Raw genomic sequence first — 21,818 nt, 5'->3', positions numbered from 1 at the left:
ACCCAAACCTAAGGCCTGATCGTGAGTGCTTTTCCATTTAYGTGCCAGAATATTGCTAGCTTTTTGCAGGGATTTTGTGTTGCCATGCAGCAATATTTTCTGCATATTACCTTTGTCACCAGCACTTCATCTAAGCTCCTTAATGGTGTCCATCATCACTGCATTATTACCTTGTTTGTAACTGCACAGTGTTTCCACTGTACTGTAGAGAAATRTGTCCTAATTTTCCTGAAGTAGTGGCTGCTTGAGGATTGGAAGCTCAGGCAGCGAGTGCRCATTCAGTTTCTGGTGGTTGATTGAATGTAGAAGCATTGTGCAATGTTTCAAGGCCTTTCTGAAGTGATATGGGACTGGTTATGAAAAGACAARACTGGATTGTGTGGGCTCACAATGGATCTGAGTGGCTTATTGAAAGCAAGATGCCCACACTTTGTCTCCTCAATCACACAGTCCCTTCTTTTCCCWGCTAGGAACTCCACAACAGCACTCACAGTGAAGCATTTGTAATGTGAAATTGCAGTCTCAGRATGTGTTTTAATCTCCGGGCTGAAATGAATTCTCTTTTCTCGTGGGAAACTTCAGTGACACGCAGGGAGACAATCAAGGACAGGTAGCTGAAGAATATATTGAAATTGGTTCAATCAAAGATCACTGCTTTGAAACCTGGAGGAGATCCTTTCATCTTCAGGTGGTTTAATTACTTGAACTCAGRTTTCTGTTGTCATTCAAACTGTGTAATTGTAGGCAGAATGTGACCTCAGCCTCTGGCAGTAATYAGAGTGACCAATGTTTTTGTCTGAATCATGCTCCCAGTTTGCCTGGTGATAACCAGTATTGTGAACATGCTGGTTTTGGCTTAACTTGTGGAATTGTTCTCTGATTAATGCATTTATTTCCAGGGTCATGGGGAATGAAACTCTGTCAGTGGCACGTTCAATGGGCAAGCAACATTTCTTGAATTTGTGGAAAGACAAAATATAAAGTTCCATTTGCTCAGTGCAGGGTAAGAAAAATGCAGTAAAAGGACACGTCTCTGACAGATTTGATGACAGGTGGCTCCGCAGTCCAGGTTGGAAAGTCACCTTTGTCTTTTGACATCAGTATGAAGTGGATGTAATTCCCTGTTCCTTTGGACCAAAACAGTTAYCCATAACAACACAGAAGAGTGCAAAAGAGGTGTAGAAATGTGATTCTGTTACATCTATTTCATACTGCTTTTAGAGTTCAGAACAGGGAACAATAASATCTTGGTAAGTGTTGGATGTCTAGAAAGGGTCTGACAGTGTGTCAGAGGTTCAGCAATCAGGAAAGAAGTTTGTGATGGCAGGGTTGTAATYTTGTTTTAGGAAGCCTGAATGAAAGTGTTGGTTTCTTATATGCCCCCAAATTGAGTGCCCGATGCTGATCCACCTTTTTGGATCATTGTTTTTCTCTGGATAGCTGTTCCTCTCTCTAAAGCTTCTGCTATGAAGAGATTGACTTTGCAGTGCTTCTCCTCAGTGCTGTTAGCACTTCCATAAAGGCATAATTCAGTGTGTGGTTTTAATTAGCCACCATTCATTGCACCCTCAGTCAGTAGGAACTAGAAGAAAAAGATGACAGTCTTTTCTTACCAGTATAATTTTTTTTTCTGTCTTCCACTTAATAAATGAAACAGTGTCTTTGATTTTTTAAAAAATGCCTGAATGTCATCAATGTTTAGGTTTTTTTTTTTCCTTTTAAAATGTTTATTTTAGAAAAAGTTTTTTTCTTGGAGTGAAGTGTTTAAAGGCAGACAAATAAGAAAAGGCTTCTTGAAAAATACTCAATTAAGCATCACTAGCAATAGGTAAGGCTGTGTATATTAAAAAAAAATCTACCTGTGTGATCTTTTCCCTTACCAGATGGAGACAGTAACATCCAGTCAACCTTCACTAAGCAATTGCTRTGAACATGGGTGTCTGAGCTCAGGAGCTTCTCTGTGCTCCTCAGAGATTTGCCAGGCAGTTTCAGAACAACCTCTCAATGGTGTGCAAATGTTGAAGTTCCTCAGGTGATGTTTTTTCAGTTTGATTAACCTGGAAACTTAATCTATTAATGCAGTTTCCTTTTCACATTTAGCTGTTACAAGTGCAAAGTTCCAAGATTAGCGCCTTGACTCTGTGTATTTTGTACACAGATTTCTCACTTAAATCTATTCTGGAAAGCAGGAATTCAGAGCATGCCTGCAAAATTCACTGATGCCTGYTTTATACTTGGAAATGCAAAATCTGCCCATTGATCTCAAGCTCATTGGAGGGGAAATTGTGTCAGCAGTGGTGAGATGATTATGAATGTGCTTCCTGGTGTAGACAGGGGCTTGGTTAGTGCTGCTAAACTGGAGATTCCAACTGCTAGCAGAAGGATGGCATGTGTAATTACTTACGAGACTGACAGTCTGTATTGCCTCATKKATAGTTTTTAAGGGYATGTAAAGTGCTTTAGCACAGCTGAGCCAGAATTTAAAACCCTTGTGAAAACATGGGAATGCTGTGTTGTTGTGATTAAAGGAAACTGATGCGTGACCCAATGACAGCTTAGCAGAGAAGAAGAAATGAACCATTTTTTCTTTTACTAAGCTAAAATGCAACAAAAAGAGGACTTCATGGCTGGAGGCCATGSTGGTTGGTGTGTGGATTAGGTATTCTCCAAACAATTAGGAAGTAAGTGTTTGTGTTGCTGAACATTTAGAGAAGGTCAGGGAAATTAAAACATGGTTTTCTGTAGTAATATTAATGTAACRTAATATTTACTGAAGAAAAAAGATCACTCTGAATGTAGAGCACTTGTTATTTTATATCTAACTTGAAGGAGAGAGTTGCCCATTTGAACATTATAGGCTGATAATTTTTTCCCTTTTGAATTAGTATTGTTAGAATTTAATAGCAAACTTAGCAAATACCTGTATATGAATATGTAATATACATAAAAAGATACTAAAAATTAGAATTATYAAATGTCAATCAAGCTAGCAAGAGTGCTTTTTTTTAACCTTTGACATGTGTTTCTTTTATTTTTTTTCTGTTTTTTGTTTCCTAGAATGTTTTTATGAATTTCTCTTTAGCTGAGCTTGGTTTTCAGAATGTATTTTTCTATGTGCAGGTGATGGTGATTTTGATTTTTCAAGTCCAACAAGTGTTCAGGAATGTATCCAATTCCACCCTTTTAATTGCTTTGGGTTAWTATGCAKCAGCACAGGCTCAGCTCTTGGGGCYCCCCACAGTTTTTGGCCAAACTGCACCAGTAGCTGTGAATGCACGAGAGGCTTTATCCAAGAATGGAATCTGGCACTTGTCACCTCCRTTACGATCAAAGGAGATTTGTCAGATTTATCATTCGTGTGTCTGGTAGGAGCACTCTCAGTGTCTGTCTGACTCTTGGTAATGAGTTTGTGAAGGAGAGCTATAATACAAACTCATTCAAATTAGAGCTCTTTTTTTTTGTGGGTTTCTCCTTTTCAGGTAGATGAAGAGCTCCTCAAGGGCTAGTCTTGAGCATATTTTGGAAGAGTATCCCTAAGTAATTATTCTGAGTCATGATTTAGAAAAGGAGGTGTAGTGAAAACTTAAAAGTCAGCTATATAGTAAATAATTAAATATAGTTGGAAATAGGATATCATTAATGAATGTGTTTTGTATATAATTTTGCTGACAAGCTTCAAATGGAACTTTCTTCCTTTCTTGGTCCTTTTTCTTTCTCAAGTCCTTGGATTGACTGCTACTTAAAATTTGTTTACTTTTTGTCCAAGCTTTTAATCTAAAATAACTCTACCCAGACACCACATTAAACATGCAACCTTCTTAAAATGGACTTGATCAACTTTGTATAAAGATAAGTTTCAAATATATTTTGTGAAAAAAGCCAAACTATTTAAATAGTATTTATGTCAGTTTTTCAAGTGTAGAAGTTTACTTCTTTGATAGTTAAAGCTAGAGCTCAAATGCACCTTTGAAAAGGTTTTTTTTGTGCTGTGTAACTCTTGCCAGCTGACAGAATAACCTTGGCAGAGTGCAGCCTTTGCTTCTTTTTCATACATATTTATTCTGCTACCCTAGGATCATCCAATGGGAATTCATTACTTCAGCAATGATTGAAGAAATCTTGGTTTTAATCTAAGTAATTTTCTGTGGAGTTTAATTCATAACATAAGAGCACCTCTGAGGTAATAACAAAAAATTATATATGCTTAATGAAAAGAATTGCCTTGAGTCATCCCTGTCCAATAGACTTGCCTCCTGCTCTCCAAAAATCGCAGATCATCTTTGCCATATAATGTTTAATATTTCATTACAATTTAATTCCTGGACAAATTCGAGATTAACAATAAAAATTGTCTTGGTTGAGCTTAAGGGCTTTTAGAGTTGTAGTGGAGACTGGTTTCCAGTGGGTTTTCTCATATTAAGAGACATAAAATYGGTTTGGGAAGAGTTTAGGCTAACAAGACTTGCAGGCTCTGTTTTTGGCATTTGAACACTGACACAGATTTATCAAATAGCTGTATGATTGTGTGTGGGGGCTTGTAAAAATGATCAGTGATACTTCCAAATGACCTTTACTTCTCTGCATTTTGTATTCCCAAATAATTTTAGCAGCATCATAGTATAGTTTGCATTGATCACATGCCAGTGAAGAGAAACCCCTTCAGTTTCTTTAGTTAGTCAGAATAATTAGGAGAACTAATTGTGAAGCTCATAACCTGCAATTGGGTGATGGGGAGGGCATTCAGGGGTCTGGTTCTGTTCTTGTTSTGTCACAGCYTTATTGTATGAGCYTAGGCASCATCTCTGCTCCTGATTCCCCTTAYTCTGCTGTGCCTGATCTATTTTGGGGATCCCTTTTCAAGAAAAAGATCTACTTCTGATTGCAATTTTACAAATGGTAGCTGGCCTATGCAAAGTACCAGATATGCTATTTGTTGTTCTATATATTAAATGCTAAAATAAATAAACACCCCCCCCCCCAAAATTCCACAAATCAAAAGCTATAAGAACTTATATACTAAACCAAAAACATAAGCAAATAATTATGGTTTCCCTGTTTTTTTTGGTTTTTTTTTTTTCCTTGATGAAAATATTTTGCACTTAATTTAARATTCACTATAATCATAGATCAGACAGCATGTTAAATCTGAATTAAAATCTTGGCAGCTTTTAATTTTAAATTTGGATGCCAATTTGCACTTGTAGCTTAATGAATTTAAATAGTTCCTTGAGTTTTGGAGAGTATTCACCCTTTTGGGGGAATTGAATTTTTTCTTTTTGATGCCCGGTGATGGCAATTATAGAAGTATTAGAATTCGGTCAAATTGAATAATGTCTGAAAATGAYCTAAAACCTGATAGGTATTTTTGAATTATTCTGTAATCTTTTTTTTGTGAACTATTTTGTATATAGGGAACAGCTCCTGGTCCCTATGATGTAATGAGGTTTTGGTTTTGCTGAGTGCTGTTTAGCTAGATGCCTTTAAAACAGACAGAGAATCATTGTAGCTCTGTGTAACTCTTGAATTTCTTGGTGCAGCATACATCAAAAGYTTAAAAACAGTATGGAATCTGCATAGACTGGCTTTTTAAAAGTACATATCAATGTATTAAATGTAAGTCATGTTTTTGTGTCTTAGTGAAGCTGTGCACTAATTAGGTACTTGGAATCTTGTAACTCACAGCTTAGCACAAAACATTGTTARTTGTCTTGCAGGAATTATTGATGATGGTGGTGCATGCAACATCTTTTAGTTCGTAGGAGCAGCTCTTGCATTTTTAGCTGAGAAAGGGCATAAAATTTTGAATTACAGCTTTCAGGAAAAGGTTGTCTTGCTCCATGCTGTGTGAGAAAAATTCAAGATGATGTGATATTTTTCACATGGAATAAAAAATTACTGTTTCAGAAAACATAAAGGATGACTGCTTTTAACAGTGAAAACTCAGGTAGAAGTGCTGTTAGTACCTTTCTAATTAACAGTGGAAAGAAAGAGATGAACTGAACATAGATGAACTAGATCAACAGGAAATTCAGTAAAAAAGGAGAATTAATTACACAGCTTTAAACAATTCTAAGGTCTGATTCCTGCTGTTGCTTCTTATCAATCCTTGTATTGTAGTCAAATCCTGGGCAATGCAACAGACTTTCTTTCTTGCAGTTAGTCGCAGTCACCTTGGCATACAGATGTGTGCTAATTAACCTCCATCAGTCTGTTGTTTAAATAATTTACAGTGGTAAAAGCCTCAAAGGACACTCTAGGTGGCAGGTCTGATTTAGAATAGCACAGTCATTGTAACACGGCCTTTTTCTTTCAATTCTGCCCTTCCTTCTGTTTTATTGCAATGTCTCTTGTTTTGGCTTTTTGGTTTCTCTTTTTTAACGATRTTTTATGTAACACTGTCATCCAGAYACAAGCTGCCTCTGTAAATAATGATACTGTTCCAGACTTTCCTCCTCTGTTTGGCAAATTGTTTTCTCCTCTGTGCTCACTTTGCCCTCTGCACAAAAGCAGATGTTATTCTCTAAATATTCCAGTTAATTGTGTTTGTTTCTGTTAGCAATGTCTGAGGTGCTGGATTTCAAACCCGGTCTGTGTTTCAATAAGCTGATTCTAGGCAGTGCAKTCAGCCAGACAGGTCTCTTTTAATTTGCACTGAACTCCATAGCTRACTTGGAGCATTCAACAAAGATTTAACCCCTTCTCACAGACTATTTAGCCAGCCAGTCTAAATAACTGCATTTGCCAAAATTGCAAGCTGTTTAAAAACATTTTTCTGTTTACTTATTATTCATATTTATTTATTATATCTGTTCTTTTTAAAGACGTTCGATTCAGCCAATAAATTTTGTCTACAAGCTTTGTTTATTGTCTGTCTGACAGGGAAGGATATATACTGTGAGTTATACTCTTTGTTGTTTCCCTCTCATATAAGTGTAGTAAAGTATTGCTAAATGTAAACAGAATTTCTACTTTTTTCTGCTGTAAAATTTCTCCCCGGTCAGAAACGAAGTTCTCTACAGTAGAGATGTGCTGTAACTGTATGGACTGTAGAACCTCACAGAGCATATTTGGTAGGAGTTAAGTTCACTGCTGCTGCTGAGTCCAGCTCACTTTGGTAGCTACTGCAAAGCTTTGTCTCTGATACTGAGTTGGGGGGAATGAGGGGCTTGGCCTGATTTCAGAATGGTAATCTTGCTGGGGAGGCTCAGTCTGGCACAGGAGTTCCTTTGTGAATTCCATAAGAAGAAAAGCAGATAGTGTTATAAGGGCATTCTGATTTATTATATTTTCCTGGGTGCAAATTCTTGTGYTGATACATTGATGCATCATTAGATCCAAATTGCTCTTATTTCTCAAGCTCCTCAACATAATATTCCACCTAGTTAATTAACATGAACTGGGGTGTCCAGGGCGATCTGATCTCTTTGTGTATACCACAAGTGTCCCTGGCTGTGGAAATCCCTTTGGCCAGCACTTCTTTGGTGCCGTGCAGGAGTAAAACCTACACCCAGGCCGATGAATGGTAGGCACACTCAACCCGGTGGACTGAGTCCATACATTACCAGAGACCAAGAAACAGAGGGCTCAATCCCATAGCTTATTCTAGGAGTTTATTCCCAAAGGACACCAGAGGCAAAAGAGAGCAGGATAGGGTTATCTGGCCACAGATATACACCTGGGAGCCAGTTACCTGAGAAGCTGGGCAGAGAGAGGAGGCAAAGGGAATACAGTGACCAATGGAGGAAGGGGTAGGCGGAGTGAGAGATTACATCAAATCCAACCAGGGCATCAGGATTTACATATTCATGAAAGGAACCATCTAATTCCCAAGGGGGTTATCAAGATCTCCACTGCGTTCCAGCTATCCCAGGGCTGTCTAGCCCTTCAGCATTTTCTGGGGTGGTCTCATCCACTACAACAGTTAATGTTGTGTCTTGGATATATATTATTCAGGAAATAATATCTGCAGGCTCTGTAGCTTGAACTTGGTTATAGCGGCCTGCAAGCTGGGAATTGTTTATTTTTTTGTAACAGAGGGTAATGACATGCAGAGCACATTTACTCAGACTCCACTTAATACAAAGAGATGGGGAAGACCCTCTCAGGGATCAAATTCTGTCTTGTWCCTCTACTGCAATCACAGTCAAGAGAGTTCTTGAGCTAGACTAGAACATGACAAAAATACAGAYAGATCTACCTTTTGTGTCATATCAATATCACACAGCGTTTTCTAATTCTGCTGTGAGTTAAGGAAATCTGAATCCACACTGCCTGTCAGCCCTCTTCCATATCCATTACTCTTTTTTTCCCCTCTCCATCTTTCCCTCTGAGTATCTTCCCATACAGTCCAGCTATTTTGGGTATCCAWTTTTCTTGTGTAATGCTTTTTATGCACGACTGCTGTGTAATKCCTATAAAMACTGGGTGGTTTCTATGGACAARGCCCTGCCACAGGTTGTAAGSTAAAATCAAGCTACAGGCATTTTACAGGGACTGTTATCTAGAGGAGAGGAATGTATTCACTGTGCTGTAGTTTTCCATTAGTGCTCTAGTGTCTAGTGCATGTTTTTGCAATTCCTTTTCAGTTTTTGATTCTGCTAGTCAGTAATTGACATTTGTTTTCTCACTGTCGTGACCTCAGGCCTGGAGGCTTAACTAACATTGCTGCCAGTGCCATCACTGGCAAGAAAAATCCTCCTGCTTAAATGGGTAAATGTGATTGAAAACAATGTGTAGATCCTGTTAGGCTTGAGTGGAACACAAGTGAGAGCTGCTTCAGTGATTGTCAGCAGCTTTTGTGTATCTTGGGTAAGTAAAGATGGAGATCTTGGATTTTGGCCTGAGYATGGTCTGTTACAACTCCAATGATGTCACTTGTGATTACCCCAGTGGAGGTTTGTTTTTTCTTTGATGTGTATGGCCAGGCAACTGGGTATGTCCAGTTTACAGACCAGAGCTGGGTCCACCTTAGGAAGCTGTTCTGTGGCCTGAGCTGCTCTCTGGTTTGTCCTCTTTGCCTGGAACTCCWACTACGGTTCCAAAACACCAGAGAAATAGGTGTTATGTGAGACCCCAAGGCAATGCAGGTTGGATCCTGGGACTGTACTGTAGTATGCAGAAAAACCAGAAAAATATTAAAGAGCAGACTTCACTTTCTTGGATTAACTTTTCCAATTATCATGTATTTATTTAGTTGAAAATTAATCTATATTTTAATGGCTTTCACTACCAAGTTTACAATATACCCACTTATAATTTCAGATTCGGCAGTGACTAATTCATTTTGTTAAATTGATAGTGWAGGTTTTCAGCTGTAACTGCTGCAGTCTTTGAAATCTGAAATGGAATTCTTACAATGACATGGTCATRGGCTGGGTCATTTAGGAACAGTTTGTTTAGGTAAGCTGACTGTAAGCTGCAGAATCTGTTTGAAAAGATACTTTTGTTCATTTGCTTTCCTGTTGGGTTTATCTTCAAATTAGATTTTGTAGATTCGTAATTTAGAAAAACATTTATACTCTGTTGTGTGTGCACATTCAGTCAGTGTAAAACACCCAAGAGAAATAGGTATTCTCCAGATACAAACTTGAATTTTTCTTCATCTCAACAAATACTTATAGTGACACGTTTTTAGAATATCCCAGTTCTGCTTATTAGTCTCAGTCTAGTGTTTGTATCCCATGTCTTGATTATAATTTCTAAAATAATTTAGAATTTGTCTCCTGAAGATTCATTTATTGAATTTTTCATAGTACAAGTCAATCACATAAATCTGGTGCCAAAATGCAAAGTGATATGAAAATACCATCAAAATAAGCATGTGTAAACAGTTGAATGCTTTCCAACAYTCGCCCAGCTGTATTTTACAAATAGCATTGAATCAATTTATGTTAATTTTATGTCTGCTAGCTGAATTTAATGTAATACAATAACTTAATATTCTCTCCATATTTGTTCAGGTCTTTAGATTTCAAAGGATTTGTGAGAAATGCATATTTAATTCAGACTAATACAGTAATGCTAAATTATTATTCTATTTTCAGTATTTATCTACAAATTTGATTTCTACAGTCACTAGCATGAGAATATCAGTGGAAAGTAGTAAAACAGATTGAAGAAAACCAATGAAAATTATTGGTTTATTATTTCTGTTCTGTAAGCTTCTCAAGTAAATCACTAGAACCAYGTCTACCTAAGCCAAATGGTGGCAATTCGCACTTGCCAGGAATTCTTTATGAAAATTCTCTTGATTCTTCCAGGGTACAGGTAAAATAATTTGAAAAATGTTCTATATTTTSTTGCTGGGACAGGTTAAGCCTCCTGGTGATGGCCCAAAGCCATGAATTGATTATTTTGATGCAAATTTAAGTCTTCAGAAGGCATAAAGGATATGAAGATATATCTAGTTCCATCTCAGAGATATTTCCTTTGGTATTTTAGCAGTTTCCTGGGTTCAGTGTCCATCCAAAAGGAAAGGGCAGTTTCAGTGCTGTGTTCTTCATTCAGTTGTCATCTCAATGTGGCATTAGAAAAAAAAGCTACTTTAGATAAACATTTGARATCTCAGAAGGGCTGCTAGTTTTAGCTTCTTATATTTATCTTTAATTCACACATTACTATTTCCCTTCTTTTGTCAGATATTAGCTACAAAATGCTTTGAAGAAAATTTCAGTTTCTATATTTGGCTCTTAAATTTTCATCCTAGAAAACAAAATAAAAAGGGCAAATATCTTTCTCAGTCCTTATTGAACAGTTTTACATAAAACTGTCAGTTCTGAGTATACAGTTAAAGAGCTGTCATATGACAAACTTCTCTAAATATATTGGCTCTTTTCAGGTGCACATTAAATAACTTCCATGTAGTAACTTTTCCTTGGAGAATGGAAAATTTGTTCTCAAACTCTTGTTATGCTCTGCCATCTTTTTTTTCTCCCTTATTTCCCTAAGTGCAWATGTGTATATTTGCTATCTTAACCAACCAATACAAATAGAATTCCAATTAGAGTTTTGATTACATTAGCTGTCACTGAGGAGTGAAACTGCAGGAACAGCTGTCAGTTCACTAAGGTTAGCTCAGTAGGACAAGGAAAATTTYCTCATGAGTTTTTACTTTCCTAAAAGAGATTACAACAGCTTTTAAAAAAGCATTGAAAATTCTTCCATAGCAATTATTTTGACTACTTAAAATGTGTGAGGTGAAACTGTTTGTGCTACACCATTGAATTTACTTGTATTTTGATTTGTAACAATGTTTAACACAGTCCTGTGGTGTAGAGTTATCATATTTTCCTCTTATCTTCTTCACGGCAAATTCTGATAAAGTAAATATTTCTCTGTTAAAAACAGTGAAACACAAGAGTGTTCTGTGTAAGCTGTGGATTAGGACTGGTTTTACCAGCTTGCCCGATTACTTCTGGTGTGTGCAGCTGAGGGAGAGCACTAAGAGCAGTAATTGACTTCCTTGACTGATTCAGTTGTTTCTCCTTTATYCTGAATCTCGGGGACAAACTGTTAAGTGGGTGGTGATTACATTATGCACTAAAATGTGTGCCATTTTACAGTAGAATAAACAGCCACAGAAAAATATGATGAAAGTGCTCCAGGTTAAAAAACAGAAGCTGTTTACTCCAGCCTTTCTGGTTTAATTCACAGAGCCACAAATGATAGATTGTGGAATGCTTTTTGCATTTTACTCACAACAGTGTTCTGTAGCAGGAATAACCTCAGCTCCTGATTATTCCCCTTTTTTTGTTTGAAACTGAGTCTGCTGATGTTTTCTTACATCAAATCTTGTTAACTGTAAACAGTCTGTCTACTGTTGACACTTTAGGCTATATCTTGCAGAAATACAGTTTGGAATTTATGATCTTAGGGRAGGGTTCTTAACTCTCTAGAGGTTATGCAGAACTTCTCTAAGTGTCTAAATAAACTTAAGACAAATATACTTTTTAGTATTCAAGCAAGAAGTTTGAGGATGCTGAAAGRTATTAAAATCTCATCTAAATATCACAGAAAAGGGTATCCTGGAACGAATCTGGTTGACCTTTGTGGAGCCACGTGTTACATTTTTAGAAGGCTGACATCAATGTACAAACTACTTGTCCTCCCTTCCCTTAGTTATTTTTTCTCTAAGCAAAGCTGAAAACTCCAGCCTGTGTAATCAGAAACCTGTGTGACCAAAACCAGTGACAAATGTGCTGCATTACACAACATTTTTTTTTATGTCTGTGAATATGTATATATACCTACCTAATTTATCGTATTTTTTAGGACACTGACACATCAAGTCTTACACTTATAAAACAGCCAGATGCCAGACAGTGCAAATCATACTTTAATATATTATAAAGCTATATAGTAAGCCCACTCCATGGGCTTCGCATGCACATAAAACCAATAGTTACATAAATAATATCAAATGACAAAACTATAAAGCAGTTTCTGCATACTTTATTTTACAATTCCTCACTAAATATATTTACAGGACACAGAGTTTGCTTTAGTGCAATACATAGTAATGTTGCATAAGTACAAACTGTTGAACTTTTCTAAAAAAAAATTAAATAAAGCACTTAACTGATGTTACAGCTAAGTATGTAAAGCAACGTTCATAACTCTGAGTGAAAATGCTAAAAGCATCTTTTCTTCTCATAAACGATTTCTAGAAACACCCCACAAACCAGCATTACAGATTCCAAACTACTACCCCTTGTACAGTACCATATCATTTAAAAAAATCACTTTTTAAAAGCACATATACTGTACTGTACAGCAACCTGTTTCTACAGATACTGACTTACTCTTTTAATACAAATACGATATTACCGTGGCAGTTTTGAAGAACAAAGTTATCTCAAGATATCAAACATCAGTAACAAACTCTGATAAGCACAGCTTCTTGAGAACCTGCTTTAACAGCATTTCTTCACAGTGATATTTATGAAAGGTTGGAAAAAGAGATTAGCATAAAATATTTCCATCCTTTTTCAGTTTTTATGCAAAAATCATTATATTGGTAATTATAAAATTACAAACACTTTCTATAAGTAACTGCATCTGTAGTAATGATAGAAAAAGTCATCAGTAAGACACCTATAATGAGGCTTGCATAACATGAGAGTTTGAAGAAAACTAGGTACCACCTCATTTTTTAAATAAGAGTAAGGGATGTAACTTAATTCAGAATAAGCAACACAGTTTAACAGGGATAACCTATATTCAATTAAAAAAGCTACTTATTTATTAATAAATGTTTAAAAAAGAATGGAATTGTGATGAGGTGRAATCAACATTTAAAAAGATATGATGAAACATTTATTCTTAATYTTAGTTTTGGCACTTCATTGGAACAATTACTTTACCAAAGACCAAAATATGTATAAAAGATATAYAGCTCCTTGACATACCTTGCAAATATAGTACATAAGTACTGGCAAACACTGAAAACATAGTTAGTTAAGCATTCCCACAGATTTGCACATGCATGCACTAGTCAGACAACAGCGTTGTATTTATGTTCTTGGCGGTGACAATCTTGCATTACTTGGGTATTTTAGGCCGTTTCTTCAGCAGATCTTGTTTCTGTTTTAAGTCTTACAAATTCTTTAGCAACTTCATCATTGTTCCTCTGAGAAAGTATTCTCAAGATCGTCAGCCCAGTCTCATCCACGGAGATGTTCYTGAGCAGGGGGTACCAGGAGGCGCAGCTGCCTCTGTCAGCGATGCTCTGCAGTTGGATCACTGTCATCCCTATAATGCGATCTTCCCGGGCAAAGCAGTAATCTTTCACTGACAGGTGAAGCTCGTAGGCTCCTGGCTTATCTTCGTTACTCAGCAGGCTGTGTAGATTAACAATATGAATTTAGAACAAGGAGGTTCAGTTTAATTCCCTCAAGGAATTAATTCACGCTAGAAATCTTGGAAAAATTAAAGTGAGAGTGGTAGTTTAAGTTTCATTTTGTTGCAACAGAATGTATAGTTTTAAACTTTCTATACAGTTAACCCCTCAGATGCTACTGCTGATGGAGTTCTCATCAGTCTGAACAGAAACAGAGTTCCCCCAACAGTTGAAATCAGCAGCTACCTTTCCCTAGAAAGTACATAAAATGTTCAGCTAGCTCCTCAACTGTCAGCACCACGATTTTAAACTTCAAAACATAAAGAAAATCCCTGGCAGCAGGCATCAAAAGAAGCTTTGTGGTGAGGCACAGACTGAACTCATTTCAAATCAGGATTGAAAGGTAAGGGGAGAAAAATAAATTGGTCTCAGAAAAGAGAGAAGTACTAAATTTAAAGCTCCAGKTTAGGTGGAAGTTTCTTACTGATTTAAAGATTAAACAATAACAGTATTAAATTAAAACACATGCACAACCCTTTACACATTTAGATATCTCTACAGTCATGAAGGCCCAGATACCTAGAGAAATAATAATTAATGCTTCAGTACAAAGAACTACTTAGGCCAGTCGACTCCTAGGGATTTAAATAATTATTCCTCTGTAGGGAAACGAATTGTACTTTTTAACCAGGTTTTACAAGACTGRAAGCTTGGTGACTGCTACTCATCTTCATATAAAACAAATTACTCAATAGTTTTCAAATGGTGTCTGCATAGCAGTCTAAGGATTTTTTTTTAATTAATGGTTTAATGGCAAAAATATTCAAAGAAAATTTTCAAAAAATATGCAATTCCCAGACATAAATGACTTACAATTGGAAAGTTTCATTGTATTTTGGTGACCAGGTATTGCTCTTTGTTTTGGTTCCATGCTTTCTTTTCTTGTCACTTAGTTTAGGACCCAACATGCAAACTTCCACAAAGGGCCGGAACATAGCTGTTGTTTGCCAGTTTAGGTTATTAATTGCTACAACTGTAAAGGAATAAAAGAAATCAAGTTAAATAAAATTCCATTGGAAGAGTTTCAATTAATTACCCTTTATGACTTTTCAGAGCCATTGACAGGTGAGCTGAGAGCATTCCCATAGGATCTCAATACCTGGTAAGCCTAGGAGGAGCTTTGCCCTTACCCTGCCAAGTAAAGATCTCTGACTACTTTTAGGTTAAAAAGTATCAAATATAAATATATATTTTACAAATCCTTTACATTTACATCTTATTTTTGCCTGCTACCTTCACTGTAATTAAAAAAAACAAAAACCCAGCTTATACTAATCTGAACAATCCTGTGTTTCTGAAATTCAASTTGTGCAGAACAAAGGCATTTTGTTAAAAATGCAACTTCTTAAGACTTGGTGCARTCATTCACCACCCAGCTTTGCTGTAGCTTTTAAAAAATTGAATTATATACAAACAACTGAGAAGTATTATTTGATACATTTTAAATTATAGCTCCATAGCTTAATATAATAACTTTAAATTATGTACACAAAGAAGCATAAACAATACTTTCCTGCATAATCTGAACTTCTGCTGATGTTGGGCAAGTAAAAAATGCACTCCTAATCACTTGACWTGTACTCATACCTTCATAAGTATTGTAATGCTTAACATTTGTTACTTTATTATTCATATGTTTTACTCCAGGATGTAGTGCTTAGAGGTTTGGTTTTKKTKSYTTTTTTTGAAGCTGGYTGTTTGAAACTTACCTTTGACWGTGACTTTGTGCTCACCAGTTCCAGGATGGGTAGAGATGTCCACCTGTACAGAGATCTCACCCACTGAATTATCAGCAGTTTGACCTGAAACAAGAATTATTGGTTAGCACACCTGGCTTCTCAGTGCATCAAGAGAAATAGACGGTGAAAGGTGAGTGGTATTTTCTGTCAGAAAGGCTTTGAAACTTCTGATGTGTTTCACATTTAAGTGGAATCAGTTACACATTCATTTATGATTTTGCCACAGAAGTATCTGCAAACATCTGTGTAAAGTGCCTTAGTGAAACAAAAACTCCCGTTCATCTGGAACTTTCCATTCTGGTTGTCCTTAGGTGTGTTTATATCTTGAAATGCAGAAACCAGTGGTTTTGTTGAAATTTGTTTGCAAGTACCCCCCAAAATCTTATTGCTGAGTGTGTATTTGCAAAGCTACTTCTGTATCACTATTGATGAATACTTTGCTGAAGGTTTTGTCTCAACAAACTATTGAATTTCTGCACTAGTACAGACAGTGGCTTAAAGAAAAAGGAGAAGGTTAGAGGGATGGCAGAGGAACCAAGAATGTAATTTTTAAACTTTGGCTTTTAAGTTTCCAGAGGAGGTTGTACGTCAATTAGCATGCAGTGATTACTTAAAAGGACTCTCTGTAGATATTGAAAAGTCCCTCAATRTATTGGATTATAACAGTACAATGTAAACAAAATTGAGAGTGTTTACTTGTTCTTTGACTGGATGAGTGTGAGTGTTGACTTCTGTGAACTGCATTTGCTCCCCAGCGTAACCTCTGTGAATTACATACTAAAGTAAACTGCTATGCCTTTATAACTGGCTGCCGTTTCTGTGGGTAGCAGAGAAATGATTCTATATTCCTTTTATTTACACAGAAATGCCTTTCCCACTGGTTCCCTATCCCTCTGTGTGTGAGGAGAAGAAAACATTCCTTTCAATTTTTTTCAGCAGTTCATACAGGAATTAAGGAAGGGGTGCAAAGAAGAGGGAGGGGAGGGATGGCTTGTGTAATAATAGTGGGGAAAGTGATTTCCCCCCTTCAATTAGTTTATACCCAGAATATTTTTTTCTGCTATCATAAACAATCTTTTTCTTTCCTGGATTTCCTCATCAGTGGCTTTCTAGAAATGAGTTTTGTAGCAATGTTTATTCATTGTTTTGGCCTGATCTGTAATTATGTTCTCTGCGTGGGATGAGCACTGCAAGGTCAATTAAATACTCTTAACCCATGTTACTGCTTCAGAGAACAAGCCTTCCTTTAACTGATATWTCAAAATGTGGAGATTCAGTGATCATTTAATATGCTCAGAATCCTTGAAYGTTGTTCTGCATTTCTAAGCTTTCAGGTGAGTTTGGCTTGGAATTATCATGGAACTACTTTTGAAATGTAGTATTTTAGCAAAAATGCACAGTGTTAGTATCTTACTGTATTTATAGCTGCCACTTCTGAATTGCAGAGCTTTATTTAGAAGCATAGACCAAAATATTAACTGACTATAGTAAAATTTGCTTTTACTTGGGAAGAGAAAGGAAATTCTCATTTGGTCCAGRTCATAAAGTTAAAGCTGATTTTCTTTTCTCTTGCAAACATGGTGTCATTAGGGCATGTATCAGTGAGTAGCAGGTTTTTAATGGAGTTACATTTAACCTAGGGTGCTCACTTGTGAGAAAAAAGCCTTCCCTTATATTTATGTGGATTACTTGGATTAAATACAGACATGCCTATAATTCAGAAAGCAGCTTGCCCAGGATAGAACTCCAATACTATATAGAATGTATTTATATAGATAGGGTATTTTCATTGGCTCTGTGATGCTGTAAAGTAAATCAGAGTAGAGACTGCAGGTTTTAGAGCATTAATCTGTCTCATTCTTTCATATGGTGAAATTCTACATTTTCAAGTTGTTCCATAATGCAGGAAATTCAACCTCAACACAGGTACTTTTTGCGGTGATGAACCTCTTTATGAATGATGCTTTTGATTCTATCTATAGCTTTCCTTCAGCTCTGAAGTTTGAGTTGAACTGCTCTGATTCAAAAGCTTTCAATGCAAAGTTAGACAGGACAAGAGAACCAGGAATTTGCAACACCCAAATCTTTGGGGACACTGCATGGGTAGGATAAACTGAATGTACTGAGAGAGAATGAGAAGTTCTTGAAATCTCTCCCAATCACAATTAATAATAATTTACCCCTGACAAAGTGGAAGAGGAGTTAAGCTGATCCTGACTATCACTGAAAATACCAATTACTTGTTTTAGCCTCTAGCTCAAAAAAAAACAAAAACAACAACAACAAAAAAAAAACCCAACAAAAATCCCAGGGATGTTTTAAAAGAAGAAAATTAGCATTTCATTAGATAGCCTTGAGAGCAGCTTGTGGGTGATGGTAACAGAGGAGTGTGCCATGTTAACCCCTAATAATGACGGGTAGGATTTCATCAAGACAAAAACCTGTGAATTTGTAAAATTAGATTTAATCTATTTCTCCAACTTTTTTATTAACTTATGCAAAATATTTTCTTGCAAAGGTCTCCTAATAGGCATCTTTTTCCTTTTCCTAGTAGTCCATAATTTGCAATAGTGCTCCAAGCAGTACAGCAAATACATAGTGGGATTAGTGTTGTATATACAGTACTGCATAATATAGTTATACAGAAATCAAACATCACCCAGTTTTATACTCAAAGCAATTCACATTAGAATGACCCTACATTCAGTATTGCTGAGAAAATCTCCTTTGCAAAACATCTCAGCCAGCAGAGACAGTTTCTAGTGAAGTCTAGAATATAAACTTGGTTTCTTTTAGTGATCATCCCACCCATCTTTGTCTCTGATCTGTGGACCAAACTAGAGATGCAATTCTAGGACATTTGCTTATAGCATCTCTTGTTGACCTTTAAGAACTTTGTACCTCATTTTAAAGTCTCTGATCTGTCTATTTCTGCTGTTTTGTTTTCTTTTTTGCTACCAGTTTTTGTACAGTCACAGCAGGAATTAGTGATTCTGACTGCACTGTAGAAAGGTCCATTTATCCTACTACATTTAATAAGCCAATTTAGCTGGCAATAAATATCTATTTGTGCATGGTAGAGGATGATTGCACTTTTCCTCCTTTAGTACCGTTATATTACTTATTCAAATGCTAACAAACTTACAAATGATTCTGCTTATGTTTGAAAACCTTATGGATGTTTAACTATTACTGCTCACTCTCTAATATCTGCTCTACATTTTGTTAGTATATTTATATGATTCAAAATAGAGCATTCTCTTACTGGTGGGTCTTAAAGTGATTACATGCTTTTAAAGTGAGGTCATTCTTTTGCAGCAAGCAAACTGTAAAGGAGAAAAAATATCTCCTCTGGCCAAAGATGCTTGCTCCTCAGGGACTAGAAAGGCCTAAAAGTCAGGCTTTTATTCCTCCTTATTTAGCAGCTGGAATGTCATCAATTAGCTGTTATAACATTAATGATTTTGACAGAAGACAGACATTTTGGGCCAAGGACCAAATCAAATATTTCTCAGTCATRATATAATCACTACATGTGCACAGAGAAATTTCCCTGCTTTCTGTGCCTCAGCAGGTACCTTTTCCAAAAGGTAAACTTGTGCACTCTGATAGAGGAAACAGAATATGCAAATGGAAAAATGAGCCATGTATATTTTGTAACAACAAAAGAAGAGCTCCCTATATTTTTTAGGATGATATTCCTGCTATTGCATGAGATTCCTACTGTATCAGTCTATGGCTGTGTACAAAAGTTACTGCACAAGGGTTCCTTGGTCTTGCTTGCACTTTTAGCAGCAAAAGGTTTTCAAAGGAGGAGGGGCTTTGGAAACTAATTTCTCGGTTCACATGAAAAAAGAGCCCCATAGAAACAAATGGGATTCACAGAAAATAAGTTAGCATAAAATTTAAGAATGTGGTGATTTGCACTGTTTTTGCCCCGAAGTAGCCAAAGATAATGAGCAAGACTCTGAAAGTCTGCATGATTGTATCAAAAATTTCTAGATCTGTGGATGTTTACATGTATTTATCTTTTTTTTTTTTCTTTTTCATTAACCCTGCCTCTAAGGGTTTAGGATTTCTAGGCCTTCTTTACCTCTCTGATGATAAGAAATCGAGTTCAAAAAGAAAAACAACTACATGCAAACTAATACTCATGCCTGACGTGATTTTATTACTCAAGACTTAGAAAGCTCACTGAGCACTGGGAGCCAGGCCATGAGACCAGCTGACCTGGCACTGCTGCCTCTGGTAAGCCCAGCCCATCCCATTTGCCTCAYTGGCTTTTTCAGCAAAAAGTTGCTCATTTACATACTGGACCTGGGCTTTGACCTTATTTTCTAAATAGGACATAAGAATGAAAAAAGTTGAACAAATATTCAAGCTTTCATAGTTCTAGGAATTGCACAGCTATGAAACCAGCACTTTAATCCAGACAAGTATCTGTCATATTTTGATTGATGATGCCAATAAAATATATATATTTAATTGGTGTTCAGCTGCTAATTTATTTGCAGATAAAGTATCAGGGTGACTCAAAGTTTTTTTTTCACAGGATCCTGAGACTCTGATTTGGAGGAAAACTTTGAGTGCATTTTTTTAACATTTTAATTTAATCCAAAAATAAATTAAAGCTGAATTTTTAAGAGATGGATGTAGCAAGTTAGATGATCTCTTCTGAATGTGTGTTAGAGAAAAGCAAGGCAGCAGAGCAAACTGGTTTTATCATGATAACCACAGTAATTACAACATGTGATTCTATRCAAGGTTGATAATTGTTTGTTTTGGGGGATTCTGAGAACACAGTTCAGGTACTTGARGGCTGACTTCAGAATCCATTAATTCATCATGCTGTCATAAAAAGATTGAAAAGATTTAGTAGGTTTGAATTTGATTAGAAAACGTAAATCATTTGTCTAAAGGATCACTTGGTGTGATGGAATTAAGGCTGACAGGAGATTCAGCAGCATCTGTAAGCCTCTCCACAATTGTACAAAGCCACACTATCAAAGTACATTCTCTGCTGCTGGAATTTTGTGCTGTCAGGCAGGTATATGAGGCACTCAGAAAGCATAATATAAAAGCAGAATGTTGAGGTGTGAGTAGGAATTACTGCTTTGAGTGTTGGAGTGGAATCCCCAGCTAAGGCCCTTCCCTTCATCCCTCCCCAGGGAAAGCCGTGCTCCACACAGTGAGGGCTGCARCTGCTGCTCTGTCCATGTGCTRAAGAAACCCTKGAAGAGCCAGCTTTGAGCTGGGAGCTGTGYATCCACTTGGCATTGTCTATCCCTCTGTGTTTATGTACATTTATATGTATATATTTATATATGTATGTATTTGTCCAGCGTTTCATCCAGACAACACCCAGGCCTCTCAAGTTAAGAGGTTTATATATGTATTGAATGCTCTGCTTCTAGTAATAAGTTATTTTTTTTAATTGACGTCATATAACTGATGCTTACCTGTAGCTTGTGCTTATTTTCTTGAAGACTTAGAGGAAACTAATGTGCAACTTGCTTCTAATTTAGGTATTTTACTGTTTCATTTAAGGGAAAATSAGAAATTTTCCAATGTGACAGCCTCTTAAGTGAATATTTTGTAAAGACTTTTTGCTTTACCAGCAGTCTGATTTTATCTATGTGAACTTTAGAAATAATWACTTTTTCTGATATTATTCTGAATGCATTTACTTTGCTATCAGGTTATGCTGGAATCCTTTCATCAGTTATAATTCTGCAAGTTTCTCCATTGTTTTTATCTTCCCTCTTTGCTGCTTGCAATAGTGTGTTATTTTCTGTGCCTGTAATGCAGGTCTGTTTTTTTCTTTCATGAAATAAGGTTGTGTAACACATGATTCTGACCTCAATTTGAAACTACAGTGGATGAAGCAGGGATTACTTCTTGAGTTAAATTCTGTCTGAAGTGTAGGTTATAAGAGAACTGAAAATGCTCCRTAGGACTTAAATTTCGTGATAGAATACAGGTATAGCTTTCAAAATGTGACAGTTAAAAATACAATGGTTTTGACAAGCAAAAGAAGAAAAGGTCTTTCTTTTTCACCTACAAGAGCTGCTATACAATTAAAGCAATTTTAATTTTATGTAGTGTGTCATCTATMTGCTTGCCTAAACTATAGTTTATATCAGATTATTGTTTGAATGTAATTCCATATATTTATGAAATAT

General features: G+C 36.4%; 1 protein-coding gene across 1 annotated transcript in view; it reads right to left on the bottom strand.

The window, feature by feature from the left end:
- Positions 1 to 12,327: 12,327 nt before the first annotated feature.
- UNC13C (unc-13 homolog C) overlaps positions 12,328 to 21,818 on the bottom strand; it is a 123,334-nt gene continuing 113,843 nt past the window's right edge. The window contains 3 exon segments of the mRNA XM_057372082.1: positions 12,328 to 13,838; positions 14,711 to 14,870; positions 15,607 to 15,699. Of these exon segments, the coding sequence (XP_057228065.1) occupies positions 13,553 to 13,838; positions 14,711 to 14,870; positions 15,607 to 15,699 (539 nt within the window). The 3' untranslated portion in view covers positions 12,328 to 13,552.

This window comes from Malurus melanocephalus, unplaced genomic scaffold (assembly GCF_030028575.1).
Source record: "Malurus melanocephalus ecotype Western Australia unplaced genomic scaffold, MMel_1.1 scaffold_163, whole genome shotgun sequence".
In the NCBI taxonomy this organism is placed as follows: Eukaryota; Metazoa; Chordata; class Aves; order Passeriformes; family Maluridae; genus Malurus; species Malurus melanocephalus.
This window is presented reverse-complemented; position numbering and strand designations above follow the sequence as displayed.